The sequence below is a fragment of the Mangifera indica genome, chromosome 5 (genome assembly GCF_011075055.1).
Source record: "Mangifera indica cultivar Alphonso chromosome 5, CATAS_Mindica_2.1, whole genome shotgun sequence".
Lineage (NCBI taxonomy): Eukaryota > Viridiplantae > Streptophyta > Magnoliopsida > Sapindales > Anacardiaceae > Mangifera > Mangifera indica.
The window spans coordinates 19,190,999-19,206,653 of NC_058141.1; the positions used below are offsets into that span (position 1 = coordinate 19,190,999).

The 15,655-nt window shown below is 34.1% G+C and overlaps 3 protein-coding genes across 4 annotated transcripts; all 3 read left to right on the top strand.

The window, feature by feature from the left end:
• Window positions 1–944: 944 nt before the first annotated feature.
• Window positions 945–4,356, top strand: LOC123217146 (G-type lectin S-receptor-like serine/threonine-protein kinase SD2-2). Its single transcript, XM_044637943.1, has one exon. The coding sequence runs from the start codon at window positions 1,531–1,533 to the stop codon at window positions 4,123–4,125; it is 2,595 nt and encodes an 864-aa protein (XP_044493878.1). The 5' UTR covers window positions 945–1,530; the 3' UTR covers window positions 4,126–4,356.
• A 1,227-nt stretch (window positions 4,357–5,583) lies between these two features.
• LOC123217714 (protein DETOXIFICATION 34-like) lies at window positions 5,584–8,027 on the top strand. The gene is made up of 7 exons (XM_044638819.1): window positions 5,584–6,095; window positions 6,217–6,842; window positions 6,917–6,973; window positions 7,055–7,293; window positions 7,376–7,494; window positions 7,568–7,654; window positions 7,857–8,027. Exons 1-7 carry the CDS (start codon window positions 5,658–5,660, stop codon window positions 7,917–7,919), a joined length of 1,629 nt encoding a protein of 542 aa, XP_044494754.1. The 5' UTR covers window positions 5,584–5,657; the 3' UTR covers window positions 7,920–8,027.
• A 2,706-nt stretch (window positions 8,028–10,733) lies between these two features.
• On the top strand, window positions 10,734–14,980 carry LOC123215261 (AT-rich interactive domain-containing protein 1). Of its 2 annotated transcripts, none has more exons than XM_044635281.1 (3): window positions 10,734–10,901; window positions 11,324–12,549; window positions 13,867–14,980. In XM_044635281.1, the coding sequence occupies exons 2-3, from the start codon at window positions 11,350–11,352 to the stop codon at window positions 14,707–14,709; spliced, it is 2,043 nt and encodes a 680-aa protein (XP_044491216.1). In that variant the 5' UTR covers window positions 10,734–10,901; window positions 11,324–11,349; the 3' UTR covers window positions 14,710–14,980. The 2 variants fall into 2 exon arrangements, with proteins under 2 accessions (XP_044491216.1, XP_044491217.1); XM_044635282.1 differs by having other exon boundaries at window positions 11,357–12,549.
• Window positions 14,981–15,655: the final 675 nt, after the last annotated feature.

Genomic DNA, 15,655 nt, shown 5'->3' on the forward strand with positions numbered 1-15,655 from the left:
AACTTGAAGGCACCCCAGTTGGGTTGAGCAGGGGTATTATCCAGCAAGGCTCAGTTTTACTTCACTGTCAATCAGTTTGGTGATTTTCGGATTCATGATTTAGTTTAAATAAAATATTAATAAAAAATTTTAAAATTTTAATTTTTGGTTTTAAATTAGTAATTGATAAATATATAAATTCTAACTTGAACTCGAACTTGAGCAAAAAAATTTTTCAACTCAACAAGCCTGAGTTTTGTTTTGCTTATATTGTTTCAGGTCAGCATTATCCGACTCAATTTGCCTTAACCATACCTATAGGTTAATGTAAGTTTAAGAACTTGCAGAAAATATAACCTGATTCAGAATCGTTGTCTTTCACTTTTGTTCATCATCAAAATTAGGATTGGAAATGAGTCCAATTGAGTCTGAGTGGGATCTGGCGTGTTTTTTATTGGGTTTGACTTGGGTTCGATTTGGGTTATTTGACGTTAAATTCGTTTCGAATTTAAATAAATTTATTTTAAATTTGATATTAAGTAAAATTGAAAATAATGTTGTTTGTTAAGGGTTCAAATAAGCCAAACTTGGTTTAAGCGATGAGCGAGGTTTTAGTTTGGGTTTGGATTTAAGTTTATTTTATATTTTACTTTTCAATTCATATTTGAATTCGTATTCATTGTCTCATATTTGTTCAAGTTATATTTATTTTAAATTTAAGTAATCTTGTTGCAAATCCAGCTATAATCAAAATTCCATTGGTCCTCTGTAATAAATTTCGGAAAAGTGGTACCGAGTTAGGTTAAGAGATGAGAACCACGACTTTAATGAGAGAAAGTAGAAAAAATGTGCTTAATCTTAGTCTTCATAATAATTATTATTACTTAAGAAAATAAAAAATTATGATAAATAATAAAAATTTGCCACCAGAACAAATGAGAAATTAAGTACATTTGAAAATTTTGCTACGGAAGTGAGAAGGTCAAAGGACAGGTAGAGTATTTTGACTTGTTGAACTGATGAAGCAATACGGTGTTGCCACGTAGGCAGAGTTGAAGCTTTGAAAAATATAAATAATATCACTAAATCCAAGAAGCAGACTGCGCGCGTGGTTACACTTTCTCATGCATATTTTTAAATATTATATTTTCATGTCTTTCACTAATCCTTTTGTTGAAAAGTGATGACCTCGTGAGTGGACCTCAGCTCGTTTGTCTGCCACCAAACCTCACCCCTTTTATTTTACCAAAATATCCTTAGCTCATTCATTTAATTCCAGTTACCATAAAAGTCCTGTTAACTTGTTATGGTGAGGGTATTTTTGTCAATGAGTGGTAATTGGGAAAGTCTTGGGCATCGTGCGCGTTCGTGTCCGTGAAGAGCAGCTTTTGTGAGATATCTACAGAGAAAGCATCCAGAGTCCGGCTCTTTCGCTCTCTTGACTACCAACCGAGTGAGTGAGTTAGTGAGGTCTTCCGTTCCATGTCATTTTGCGAGAAAATAACACTTTCTGGCGAGCCAAACAACAACTGTTCAAGGAACTGACTGAAAATGTCACCACCCACCACCGTCACTTTATTCTTATTTCTTCTATTAACATTGTTTTCATTACGGGCCTCAAGTGCTGTTCAATCAAATCAAGACCTGCAACTGGGAGCGGTTACAAGTTTCGGTCTTTCTTCTCCAAAGAATGAGACAGGAGTTATCGTCGCCGGCAACTCTACAATTTTAAGCGAAAACCAGACGTTCGAGCTGGGGTTCTTTTCGACAAATGAGGAAGCTGGCTGGTATTTGGGAATTTGGTACGCTTCAAATTCAATTCCTACACCAACTTATGTTTGGGTTGCAAATCGTGAAAAACCCATTATGAATATAACACAATCTACACTACAAATCTGTGAAGCTGGTAAATTAGCAATTAAAGATTCTCAAAACTCTATCATTTGGCAAAGCACAAACACTGAAAAGGCTACTCATTTTTCTTTTTTAGACACTGGGAATTTGGTTTTATTATCAACGGAGGGTTTACCAGTGTGGCAAAGTTTTGAACACCCAACTGACACGTGGCTTCCGGGCATGAACCTCAGTAGTGATAGATCTTTAACTTCTTGGAAGAGTTTATCCGATCCATCGCCTGGTTTTTACTCTCTGAGGCTAAAACCAAGATGGTTCAATGAAATTGAACTTGTGTACAATGGTTCTCTGGTTTATTGGTCTACTGGGAATTGGACTGGCAATTCATTTGTTAATATACCAGAAATGACCATCCCTTATATATACAAGTTCTATTTCGTGAACCCATACAGGCCCACGGCAACGTTTGGTTTCACAGAAAAGTCAATCGACAGCGGATTAAAACCGCCGTTGACAAAGTTTCATTTGGATCCAAGTGGACAGCTAAAGCAATATACTTGGTCGCAGCAGATTGAGAATTGGAACATGTTCTGGTCACAGCCGGAAGATAAGTGCAGGGTTTATGGTTTGTGTGGTAATTTTGGGTTTTGTCAGGGCACAATGCTAAGGCCTTGTACATGTTTTAATGGATTTAGGCCATCTGATGGTAATGGCTGGGATTTTGGGGATTACTCTGGTGGTTGTATCCGCACGAGCAATGATTTGTGTGGTCAGAGTGATATGTTTGAGGAGGTTGGTGTTGTGGGGTTCATGGGTGCTGTTACTGAATCATTTTCGGCTAGTAGGACGGTATGTGAGAATTCTTGTTTAAGTAATTGCTCTTGTATTGGGTTGTATCATAATGTGAGGACTAATTTGTGCAAGAATTTGTTTGGGAAACTCTTGAATTTGAGGAATTTGACGACTGATAACACAAACGAGGATGTGTTGTATGTTAGGGTGCCAAGAGGAGGTACTGAAAAGAAAAATATCTCAACAACAGTGATTTTAGTGGCTGGTATTGTTGGATCATTGGCTGTTTTTGCATTAACGGCAGCGGCGTTGCTGATTTTACGGAAGAGAAGAGAGAAGAAGGGCAAGGATAAAGATGGTGTATTCTCAGTGCTGAATTTGAAGGTTTTTTCTTACAAAGAACTTCACACAGTGACAAGAGGCTTCTCGGACAAACTTGGGCATGGTGGATTCGGGACAGTTTTTCAAGGAGAGTTATCGGATTCCACTATTGTTGCAGTGAAACGCCTTGAAAGGCCTGGAAGTGGAGAGAAGGAGTTCAGGGCAGAGGTTTGCACTATTGGGAACATTCAACATGTTAATCTGGTGAGGCTAAGAGGTTTTTGCTCAGAGAATTCCCACAGACTATTGGTTTATGATTACATGCCAAATGGTCCTTTGAGTTCATATTTACGCCAAGTTAGTCCTAATATAAGCTGGGATATTAGATTTCGGATAGCCATTGGTACGGCTAGAGGTATTGCATACTTACATGAGGAATGCAGAGACTGCATCATCCATTGTGATATCAAACCGGAAAACATTCTTTTGGATAGTGATTACACAGCCAAGGTATCAGATTTTGGACTTGCAAAGTTAATAGGTCGGGACTTTAGTCGAGTATTGGCTACAATGAGGGGCACTTGGGGCTATGTAGCACCAGAATGGATATCTGGATTGGCAATTACAGCAAAAGCTGATGTTTATAGTTATGGAATGACATTGTTAGAGTTGATAGGAGGTCGCAGAAATGTTGAGGCACCAGCTTCTGGAGGCAATGGTAATGCCGGTGGTGGTGGAGGAGCTGAATACGGGGAAAAATGGTTTTTCCCTCCATGGGCAGCTCGACAAATCATTGAAGGCAATGTGGCAGCAATCGTGGATGACAGACTAGGTGGAGTTTACAATGTTGATGAGGCTGAGCGTGTTGCATTAGTGGCAATTTGGTGTATACAAGATAGCGAGGAAATCAGGCCTACAATGGGGATGGTGGTTAAGATGTTAGAGGGCGTAGTCGAGGTGACGACTCCCCCACCGCCAAGACTAATACAAGCACTTGTTTCTGGGGAGTCATATCATGGAATCAGGATGGATTCTGACAATGGGGCATCTGTTGCTGGTGACTGTTCTGGCAGTATGAGAGCATCAGCTGGAGGTTCACATTCATCTTCTGGAAATGTCTCTTCCCCAGTGAATGTTTTAACTGACAAATTTGTTGGAAAAACTGATGAGAAAAGCTAAGCTGAGAACAAGTCTGTAGTATTTGTCTTTTAAAAATGCCATAGAAGGAAATGTAACATAGATTGCCAAGCAGGTATAAAAGAGCTGGTGCAATAGAAAGAAACTTTCAGTTCAAATGCCTGTATGGCTATGTCCTTTTCAGATTACATATGTATGATTGTATTTTAGCGCATGTATACATTTCCAATTTTTTAATTAAAGGTCATAATTTTGGATTGACAAGGTTCAAAAGGGTTGTTATGACTCATTAATTCAATCGTTGTTCGTTTGGGTCCAGGATCACGTGGCTGCATGATGCCCTGGATGGCCCCAAGACAAGACCTGACCTGCTGTTAATAGCTCAGAACTAATGAGTCAAACCTGCAAGCTCAACCAACAATTACCTCCCAATCACTTAAACTTTTAGTTTAATAACTCAAATGATTCAATTGTTATATAATTTCGGGACGGAAACTAGATTAGGATATTATCAAATTTAAAATCTTTGGAGAACAGCTGTCGAATCACGGATTATATCTTATATCTAATTTAATTTTTTAAATAATATATTATATCACATGTATATAAAATAACAAATAATTTTAATTACCATTTTAAAAATTTTTAGATATATTTTTACTATATCATAATTTATTTAAAAAGATATATTAATATGTATCATCAATATATATCATATTATATAATTTGTCTATATATTTTTAATAATTTATCTTATATCATATCATATATTATAAAATACTAATAATTATGTATAGAAAAACTTAATTTTCTTAAAAGATTTGTCATTTACATCATTATGTTTTCATCCCACAAAACCGGTATATGAAAAGAGCAATTTTATGTGCATATAATTTTAAGTGCACAGTCAAGTATCAAATAATATATCGTTATATAATTAAATATCATTTTATTTTTAATTTAAAATTTTTTAATTACTGATTTAAAAATAGTTAGAAATGAGTACCTTTGATCTATATGCAATAATAGTATTATATGTATAAATAATTATATATTATTATATTATTAGATGTTATTTTATTTATAATTTAAAATTATTTAATTATAAATAATATATTATTATTTGTATATAAATTTGTGTATATTAATTATATAGATAATTTTTTATAGGTGATACCACTAGACAATACCTATTGTAAAGCTTCACATTATAGGCGTAAGAGAGAAGGATGAAGTTGTGATCAGCAAAAAAAATAATAATAATAATTAAAAAAATAAATTGGGTTTAAATGAAGATTAAATATCCTTTATTGTTACCAACCGTCGTTTTCACTTAATGGACAATAACTTCCTGAAGATAAGTGAGAGACTTCGTCAACCTGCTGTCTTTCTCTCAAAATTTGTGTTTTTTATTTATTTATTTATTTTTTAATAAAAATTGCCATCTTTCAACGGACAACCTCATTCATAGCTACCATTAAACATTGGTAAAAGCTCAAACATAAACTTAGGTTACAGGATGAAATCATAATTGAAAAGAAAATAACTCTAAGCGCATTCAAGCCAGAATTTTAATGAATCTGGGTTCCATAAAAGCTGCAAAAATTGAGAACCATAGGGACACTGAAGCACTTACGGCAGAGGGGAACACAAGCTGTTCTTCCTCTGATGAATCATCTCCTATAATGAGGCATGTAAAGGGATCAAAAGCATTAGCCATTGATGGCATTGAAATCTTGGACACAGCTGATCTCCACCATGCTCCTTCCACGCTGCTTGCTCCCCATGACGCTGATTACCCTCCTGTTAATAACTTTCAAGACGCCAAATATATATTTTTTCTTGAGTCCAACAAGATATGGGCCATTGCTGTTCCTATTGCTTTCAACATCTTGTGCAATTATGGGATTAACTCATTCACCAATATCTTTGTTGGCCATATTGGAGATCTTGAATTATCCGCAGTTTCAATTGCTTTATCTGTCGTTTCAAATTTCTCTTTTGGATTCTTGGTTAGCGCCCTTCAAACAATCTCAACATAAAGTTTTTCTATTCATTGATTTCTCACCTTTAATTTTATTATTTATGGAATTTAAGGTAATGTATGAAGAGCCATAATACATTTGCATGCAGCTTGGCATGGGAAGTGCACTTGAGACGCTTTGTGGACAAGCATTTGGAGCCGGGCAAGTAGAATTGCTAGGTGTATATTTGCAACGTTCATGGATAATCCTTTTTGTAGCTTGCTTATTTCTAATGCCTCTTTTCATATGGGCAACACCAATCTTAAAGCTTCTTGGTCAACGAGATGACATAGCTGAACTTGCTGGGACGTTTACTATTCAAGTAATGCCTCAAATGCTTTCATTAGCCTTCAACTTCCCAACCCAGAAATTCTTGCAGGCACAAAGCAAAGTTGGTGTTCTAGCATGGATTGGCTTTGTAGCTCTGATTGGGCACATTACTTTATTGCTTCTGTTTATACATGTGTTTGATTGGGGAACTGCTGGAGCTGCTGCTGCTTTTGACATATCAGCTTGGGGGATATCAATTGGCCAGATAATTTATGTGGTGGGTTGGTGTAAAGATGGGTGGAAAGGGTTGTCTTGTTTGGCCTTTAAAGATATATGGGGATTTGTAAGATTGTCTATAGCTTCAGCTGTCATGCTTTGCCTTGAGTTTTGGTATTTTATGAGCATAATTGTTCTCACTGGTCACCTTGATGATCCAGTTATTGCCGTTGGTTCTCTTTCCATATGGTGAGAATCCAATTCGCTTAAATTGTTCAATCTGACAAACTATTTCTGAGTTGCTTTGCAATTGTTTGTTTCAGTATGAACATCAATGGGTGGGAAGGCGTGGTTTTCATTGGAGTCAATGCAGCTATAAGGTTAAAAATGAAGTCCGATAATAATTTTTCTCTAATTTGGTGCTAGTTTTATTTTTATTATTTTTGTTTTTTTGCTTCCAGCGTACGGGTGTCTAATGAGCTTGGATCAGGACATCCCAGAGCTGCAAAATACTCTGTGGTTGTCACAGTCTTACAATCTCTTCTTATTGGGATTATTGCTGCTACTATCATCATGGCAACAAGACACCAGTTTTCCATGATCTTCACTGACAGCCAACGGATGCAAAACGCTGTGGCTAACTTAGCTTACCTACTTGGTATAACCATGGTGCTAAATAGTGTCCAGCCTGTTATATCTGGTAAGATATATATAACGTACAAATTCTAAGTGCTATCTATGAACAGTTTTTACTGAAATGTTGTTTGAAAAAACGTTGGCAGGAGTTGCAGTCGGTGGAGGGTGGCAAGCTTTGGTGGCTTATATAAATTTGTTCTGTTATTACGTTATTGGGCTCCCTCTAGGGTTTTTTCTTGGTTACAAGATGGACTATGGAGTACAGGTAACCATCCATCCATGCACGCCCGTCCTTAACATTTAGACGAAGCTTTTATTAATCTGGGTTGCTGTTGTAGGGAATCTGGGTTGGCATGATTTGTGGGACTTTTTTGCAGACAATTATCCTGGTGTACATCGTTTACAAAACCAACTGGAACAAAGAGGTGCTTACTCAATTATTTCTCAATAATTTTAAGTATTTAATTGAATATTCAGATAATGTATCATAATATAATTAAGTTTTATATGATACATATTATTTGAATACTCAATTGAATATTCGAAACCGAACATAGTTATATTATTAATTTAAATTTATAATTCATTTTTAGCCAAGGTGAAAACATATATATGCATATATTTCAGGTTGAACAAGCGTCTGAAAGAATGCAAAAGTGGGGAGGATTGCGGCAAAGATTTGATAAATAGAATTGGCTTGCATCCATCTTGTCAACCAGTTATTAATTGTGTGATTAATGATTAATTAATTGTCTTATACAGATTAATAACACTTGAATGTTTCTTAATTATTATTTACTCGATTATCAGATCATTTAACGATTTAAGGATAACGGTAAATACGGTAATCAAAATTAATTTACGGCTTCCGTTAAGAATGTTGACATCTTCCGTCGACGTTTCCAGCTCTTCATTACGTGCACTAGACCCACGTATTTTTCTTTTTAACGTAATGCACCCTAATTCCTTATATTTACATCATGATGGTCCCGCCTTTAACAAATCAAAATTTGAACCTATTTTTGACTCTTTTATAACATTTGAGTCCCTCTTTTAGATTTAGGCATTAGGTTTTCCCAAAAAGTGCAGCGACAAGAAATCCGTCCGACTGCATGAGCAATCAACGGATGTCACCGGCAACGACCGCGCTCTTCCGTCGTGTGATGCCCATCAGAATTCTAAATTTCATCTTATCTTTCATTTTGGGGGGGTTAGTATTTTAACTCAATAAATTCATTTTGTTTAAATTAATTGTTAAAATTGAACATTTTTAAAACTATTTAGTGTTTTTGATCTTTGGAGACTATTTGAAAATTTGAATTGGATTTTCATTTTATAATTTTTCTTTCTCTATTTTGTCAAACAACAGACGTAATGGTGTAATCTAATTGAGCTTAACCAAGTATTAGTTGGTTTAAGCTTGAATTGATTACTCTGTAAGAAGTTTGAGTTCGAATTTATCAAACTAGTGACATTTATGTTCAAATTCGAGTTAAAGATAATTTTAATTAAAGTAACCTTTAATTTTTGAAATATCATATTTTAACTTCTAAATCTGAGCTCGAGATTGAAAACCCTCTAAAATAGATGGGCTCAGGATTGGTCCCAACCTGCCATTTTGGTGCTAGACCTTTGGGGCTTCAGTTAGACCCATATCAAATCTCATATCCCTACGTCTAATTAGATTATATTATATTTTATAAATTTCGAAATAAATTAGAATAGGTGAATTTTATAAGATTTTATCTTAATGGGCTCGAATTGGATGTTGATGTTCCATTGCATTGATTAGATTGAACAATCTCCAAACCCATCAATAAAGCTTTTTAATTGTATCGTCCATATGGGAAAGATTTAAGAGCAACACTTATTTTACACAAATTGTGAGACATATAATTGGGAATCCTTACGATTTGTATGCTTATTGTACCATGGAAATTACATAATTTACTTTCAACTTAACCATTCAAATGTGTAAATCCAATGCTTCATAAAAATTTACGTATAAGATGTTAGGTTTTTGAACTTAACATGTCTATAATGATTAATACGTATTGTTAAATCGGTGTATGGTAAATTCTTATTCAAAAAAAAAAAAAATTTCCAATAAACAACTAATTAAAAAAACAAAAACTTATGTCTCAACTTACAGATAGACATCTCTCACCTAAACAACATAAGTTATAAATTGGCATCCTTGTATCATTTGTCTACTATAAAAAACAATAAATTCTTACCTTATCAACTCTCGATCGTTTTTTTATTTATTAAATGTAATTGATTGAAAAGTTATTATCTAAATTTAAATGTAATTAATAAGATTATAACTCATCTCTTGATCATATAAATATAAAAGATTATTAAGAGGAGAGATGATCTATAAGAATGGAAAAGAAAAAGAGAAAAAAAACATAGAAATCATATATTTAACACTTAAGATTAAACAAGCTTAATTCTAAATTCGGCAAAGAGACTCTCATAATTTAGCAACCTTTTCCGAGACTCTTGTCCAAAATCGAGTCATTTTCATGACAACTCTCTTGTAATTTCTATACATAGTCATAGCATTTTTCTATAGTTACTAATATCAAAACTGTAATTATTAACTCTCAATCAATGAATTAAATCATGTTAAAAAACCTATATGTGCTCAACTTTCTTTATTTGCATTTATTATATAACATCTATTAACAAATCCTTAATCTTGCTACTATACCATATCTTGTATAAAAATATAAACTGTGTATAAAAATTTCATATATAAAAACTATATATTATAACTTAATATATAAAACTTATATGATTGGAAAAATGGTAGTATTAAGTGATTTTTCTTATCCGTCTTTAAATCATGAGTAATCAACGTTTAAATCATAATTTAAGTTATTGTGATATCACTTCTTTATGATAACCTTTACGTTATGTTTAAATCAAGTAATCATTTATTACAAAAAGTGAAAGATTAGTATAAAAATAAATTACCTAAAAAATTATTACTATATTTCATAAAATTTATCTATATAAATAATTATTATGATTGGTTAATAATAATAAAAAAATATGGAAATATTGTTTTGTTTGAATACTCTTAAAAGATTAACAAGTATAAATTATTATTGTATTTGGATATATTAACACGTCTTACCGTGAACCATACACCATTTTTTATTATAAGACCAATCAACACTTTTAAATCATACGATAATAAATTAATATTTTTATTTTTATTTATATATAGTATTTGTATATTTAATATTTACTAAATGAAAATCAAGGTATTTCTCATTAAAAAAATGTGTTGATTTTCAAAAGACAAGCATACATAATAAATATATATTTTTAATTTCCAAAAACATCCCTTTAGCAATCACAATCAAGATCCACAACTCAAAACTCAACCCAATTTAAACTATACCCATAGTCAATAATCAACCAGGGTTAGCCAGTCATAACACCTATAAATCAAGGAGAAAGTATTCATCTTCAAGCCCTTTTGTACTTTCTCACCACTTGGTTTTTTAGATGAGACCAATAAGCAAAGGGGGCTTAAAAAATCAAGTGAAGGTTTATAGGGCAAAGAAAGAGAAAAAGCCAAAGTCTAAGGAGGTCTTCAGAGAAGGTCTCATTCAACTCCAAGCCCCACTCCAACACACCCAATTTTCTACCCGGCTGGTACGTTTTCTTTAATTTTTTCTTTTTTAACTTCAACAATGACAAAACGAGAAACCCAAAATCAATAATGCAATAATACAACTCTGTTGATATTGAAAACCAGGGTCTGTATCTGTTCAAAACTTGAAATATAACCCTCGCCTTTCTTTATATTGTGTCTGTAATTACGAAAGAGTACGCGGGACTTTAAAAAAATTTTAGTGGGGTTTTCTTCAAACCCTAGATTGATTTTCCCGCCAAGACAAGATGATTAATCGTCACTTGTTCGTAAAATGGATCACCTAAATCACGAGTGTTTTATTCTTTTAGTGATAAAAATGAGAATGACCGTGATCTCCTTTTTATTTTTTAGGTTTTTGAGCTTTTTGGTTTGTTTTTCTAATGTGTTTTGAAGATTATAAACAAACATAATTTGTTTATAGGGTTTTGAACTCGAAATCGAAAATACATGGCAGGTTGTTCGATGGTTGCAAATGGGTCTGTTATAGATTGTGGCCAAAGAACCTCAAAACAAAAGAATCTCGAGGCAAAAGGACTGGGGGTGGCTTTTGAACCGTCTTTGGAAGAATCTAAACTCCAATGCAATTTCGACCAATTTCTTCGCATTTTTCTTAGAGAGATCTATGCCCAAAATAGCTTTCAGCCTCTCCCTCCAATGCTTAAAGATGGACAAACTGTTGATTTGTTTAAACTCTTTTTGGTTGTGAGAGACAAAGGTGGAGTTGATAAAGTTTCGAAGAATGGATTGTGGGATTTAGTAGCTAAAGAGACGGGGTTGGGTTTGAGTGCTTCAGTGTCTGTAAAATTAGTTTATGCCAAGTATTTGGATGCTTTAGAGAGATGGTTAGATAGAGTTGCTGATGATAAAAAAGACTCAAAGGGTAATTCAATTGATACTGGCTCAAGTTTGAGTGGGTATTTGATGGAGTTAGGAGGAGAGCTTAAAAGGTTTTTGTCGGACTCAAAGAAAACAGATGAGGTGTTTCCACGTTTGGAAGAACTAGATTCTGAAAATGTGGATGTGTGTAGAAATGATGATAGTATGGGGGTGGAGTCTAAGGGACTTGAAAAATGTGTTAATGATGAGCAAACTAAGCACATTAGTCCAGTTAAGAGATATGTAGATACTGTAGAAGTTGTGAAGTTTTGTGATTTGAAGAACACGAATATTGATTTAGAAGGGGACAAGAATAGCTTTGATTTTGGGGATTCATGTCTGGATGATGCAGACACAGCAAAATGTGTCCTGGATTTATCGGATTCAGGAGAACGGTGTAATGATGAGGAGGTTAGGAGTGTGATAGTGGGGGAATCAGATGGAGGTAAGAACTGTGCTGATAGTGATAAAGATGGAATTGTGATGCTGGATTCGAAATTTGTTGAGGAAAAGGAAGAGAGTTCTAGTCGTGTCGAGAAAAAAGAAGAGAGGTCTAGTTGTAAAAGGAAACATGGGTCTACATGGAAAATGCTGAGCTGGATTACTGGGATTGCCAAGAATCCATGCGATTCTATGGTTGGTTCATTACCTGATAAGTCAAAATGGAAGTCCTATGGAAATGGCGAGTTGTGGAAGCAAGTTTTATCTTATCGAGAGGCAGTTTTCTTTAAAAGACATGTTGATTCAAGTGCTGAACAATCTACTGGTCAGGTATTTGTCAGCTACAAATTTTTGCCTAGTGTCAGTCAAAAACCATTCTTATAGTTATGTAGTGGCTGTATGTAGGCTGCACCTTCCATGTTTCTTGTTCATATGTTGTTTTGTTCTCTCATTTATGTGTCATTTCTTTGTTTGGGTTTGTGGGTCTTTTTCCTTATTAAGGTTGATATACAATGCTTTATCTTTTTCATGTTTAGGCTTCATAGTTATATCTTCTTGGCATGAGGTTTAAGTTTCCTGTAACATTCTTGTATGTATCCTTTGCTGGGCTTAACTTGTTGATTGCCATGCATTTTGGAAATGCCAAACTTTTTAGTATATTGTATATATCTAAGGTTTCATTCTGGTTTACTTTGTATTCTCAAGATTGCTACACTGTTTGGCACAAGTAAGGCTTGTTTGTTTATTATCCCGATTCTCTATTTTCATTTTCAATAAAACCATACGTAGACAGTTTTGAGTACGCAAATGGTGTCTCATTATGTGATTCAGTTATTTTGAATTAAAGATAAAATAACATGCAATCACATAATAACATATCGTTTGTATATCCAATTGTGTACTTAAACTATGTGCATATAAAATTAGTTTTACATCAAACTTAAACCTTGATTGCTCTATAACACAATTTTTTTAACCCTATTTTACAGTATATTCTATTCCATCACCTTATCTTGGTCATTTTCACTATGTTTTGTCAGCAAACATGATTATAAACTGTATTCTTATAATTTTTAAAATGTCATTTTTGGACAAACATGTCGAGCATGTTTTCATTTTCACATTGTCAAAATACTGTTTTCAAATAAACATGCTAAGTACATTTTCTTTTTCTGAGAATCAGTCCCTTTCAAAATCTCAAAAAACAGCGAATTCATTGAAAAAAAAACACCCTAATGGATTCTATTAATTATAAGATGTATCATAGTTACTTTACATGTCCCACTGGAGCCATTAAGTTCATTATAGGCTGCTCTTTCACTGATAATGTAAATTTTGTAAGTTATTGTTTGTTAGAAAATCATCAACAGGTCTTCCTGTAATGCTATGACCTCTTTTTTCATTGTCCCCCCTATCGATTTTGTTGTGGGGAGCAGTAGGTTAGAGGAGCTGAGAGCTTTGTGCTCGTGGTAATGAATGTTGTGTTGGAATTGCTTGCAGCTGCCAACTGAATTGTTGTGAACATAAAATGAGATTCAGGTTTCTCCACGATGTGTACACTGATTTGTGACTTAGGCTTTTTTAAAACTAATGTATTATAGAATTTTATCTCTATTTATTTACAATTATGAATTTTCCATTTTTTAGAATAATCAGAAGATGCACCCTTGCTTGTATGATGATCAAGCTGGAACAAGTTACAATCTTAGAGAAAGGTTAAGCTGCAGAATGAAACATCTTTTGGGAAAAACATCTCAAGCACAGTCACTCTTCACAGGTGGTCGAGATGGCTCAAGCAAGGGAGGGGTGGAAAATTGTGCTGACAAAGAATTTCTTCAGTGCACTGATTCCTCAACAACTCTTTCAGTGTTTGACTATGACATTGAGAAACCAATTCCTATAGGACCAGGTTTTCAAGCTGAAGTTCCAGAATGGACTGGTGTGCCTTCTGAAAGTGACGTAAAGTGGTTGGGGACCCGGGATTGGCCACTGGAAAAGGTAGAGCATAGGTTTTTAATTGAAAGGGATCGAATCGGAAAGGGAAGGCAAGATTCTTGTGGTTGCCAGGTCCTAGATTCTATTGAGTGTGTAAGATTTCATATTGCTGAGAAAAGGTACAGACTGAAACTTGAACTGTCTTCAGCATTTTACAAATGGAAAATTGATAAGATGGGTGAGGAGGTTATGCTTTCTTGGACCGAGCAAGAACAGAAGAAATTCAAGAATATAGTAAGATTAAATCCTCCATCTCTTGGTAGGTGTTTCTGGGACCAGATACCCAAGTTTTTTCCAGCCAAAAGCAGAGAAGAACTTGTGAGCTACTACTTTAATGTCTTCCTTCTGCAGCGCAGAGCTCTCCAAAATAGGTCCAACTTGGATGAAGTTGACAGTGATGATGATTATGAATCAGACAGTTTTGTACGTGAAACGATTAAGTCGCCAAGTTCCATCTTTCATTCCCCCAATAAGAAGCATAAAAAATCCAGATAGTACTCCAAAAGATGAGGAGATGAAGCCCTTGTTGAGATATGTAAAGTCTGTCCATTTTTGTTTTTTGTTTTGTGATCTTTTGGATAGTTTTGGTATTCCACTGAAAGAAAATGATTAAGATTTGCCAGTTGAGTGAATTTTTAAGACAGTTACTAAAGCTAGGGTGGTGGAGGGAGCAGCCAACTGTAAATCTCAAGCAACTTCATGGATGTTGAAAGTCACATTTGGTTAGTAGGATCAGTTTTGAGATGTACATTCTCTGTGTTTTCCCAACCTTAAAAATACTTTGTTCTTTTTCCAAATGCTTTTCACAACGGGACTGAATTAAATGGAACCCTGAAGAATACAGTGAGGAGCCAATAGGCTGGAGAGGAGATGAATAGAAACAACAGTATTTCCAGATTTCAAATTGTACCACACCTTCAATCCTGAACTATTCACAAATGGTTGCTTTTTTCCCTTCTCCGTTGAAGTCTGCAATGCCGAAGAATATTATGTTATTCATTAATTAATACAATGAGGTGATCAACATCCCTGGGGTAAGAGTTTTAAAAATGGAAGTGCCCTTTGTTTTTTGGATTGCATTTATGAGTAATACCAATTTCAAAATTAATAATGTTGTATTATCATGTGATTGAGTGTTATTTTATTTTTAAATCAAAATATTTATTACATAATTACATATCATCATTGGTATCTATTACAAATACACGTAACATCAAACTCAGTTCAGTTACGTTAAAGTAAAGTTTGAGTTTAAATTCGTTGAGTCGAAAAGTTTGTTACTTGAGCTTGAGATAGATTTGGCTTGCTTAAGTTTGATTCAAAAAATTTTAATTAAATCTCATAGTATCAATTATTCGTACATTTGTGGTTATGGAGTAAAATTTTAAGAATATAAATACAAAATTTTAAATTTTATATATTTATTAATATTTTATTTAAA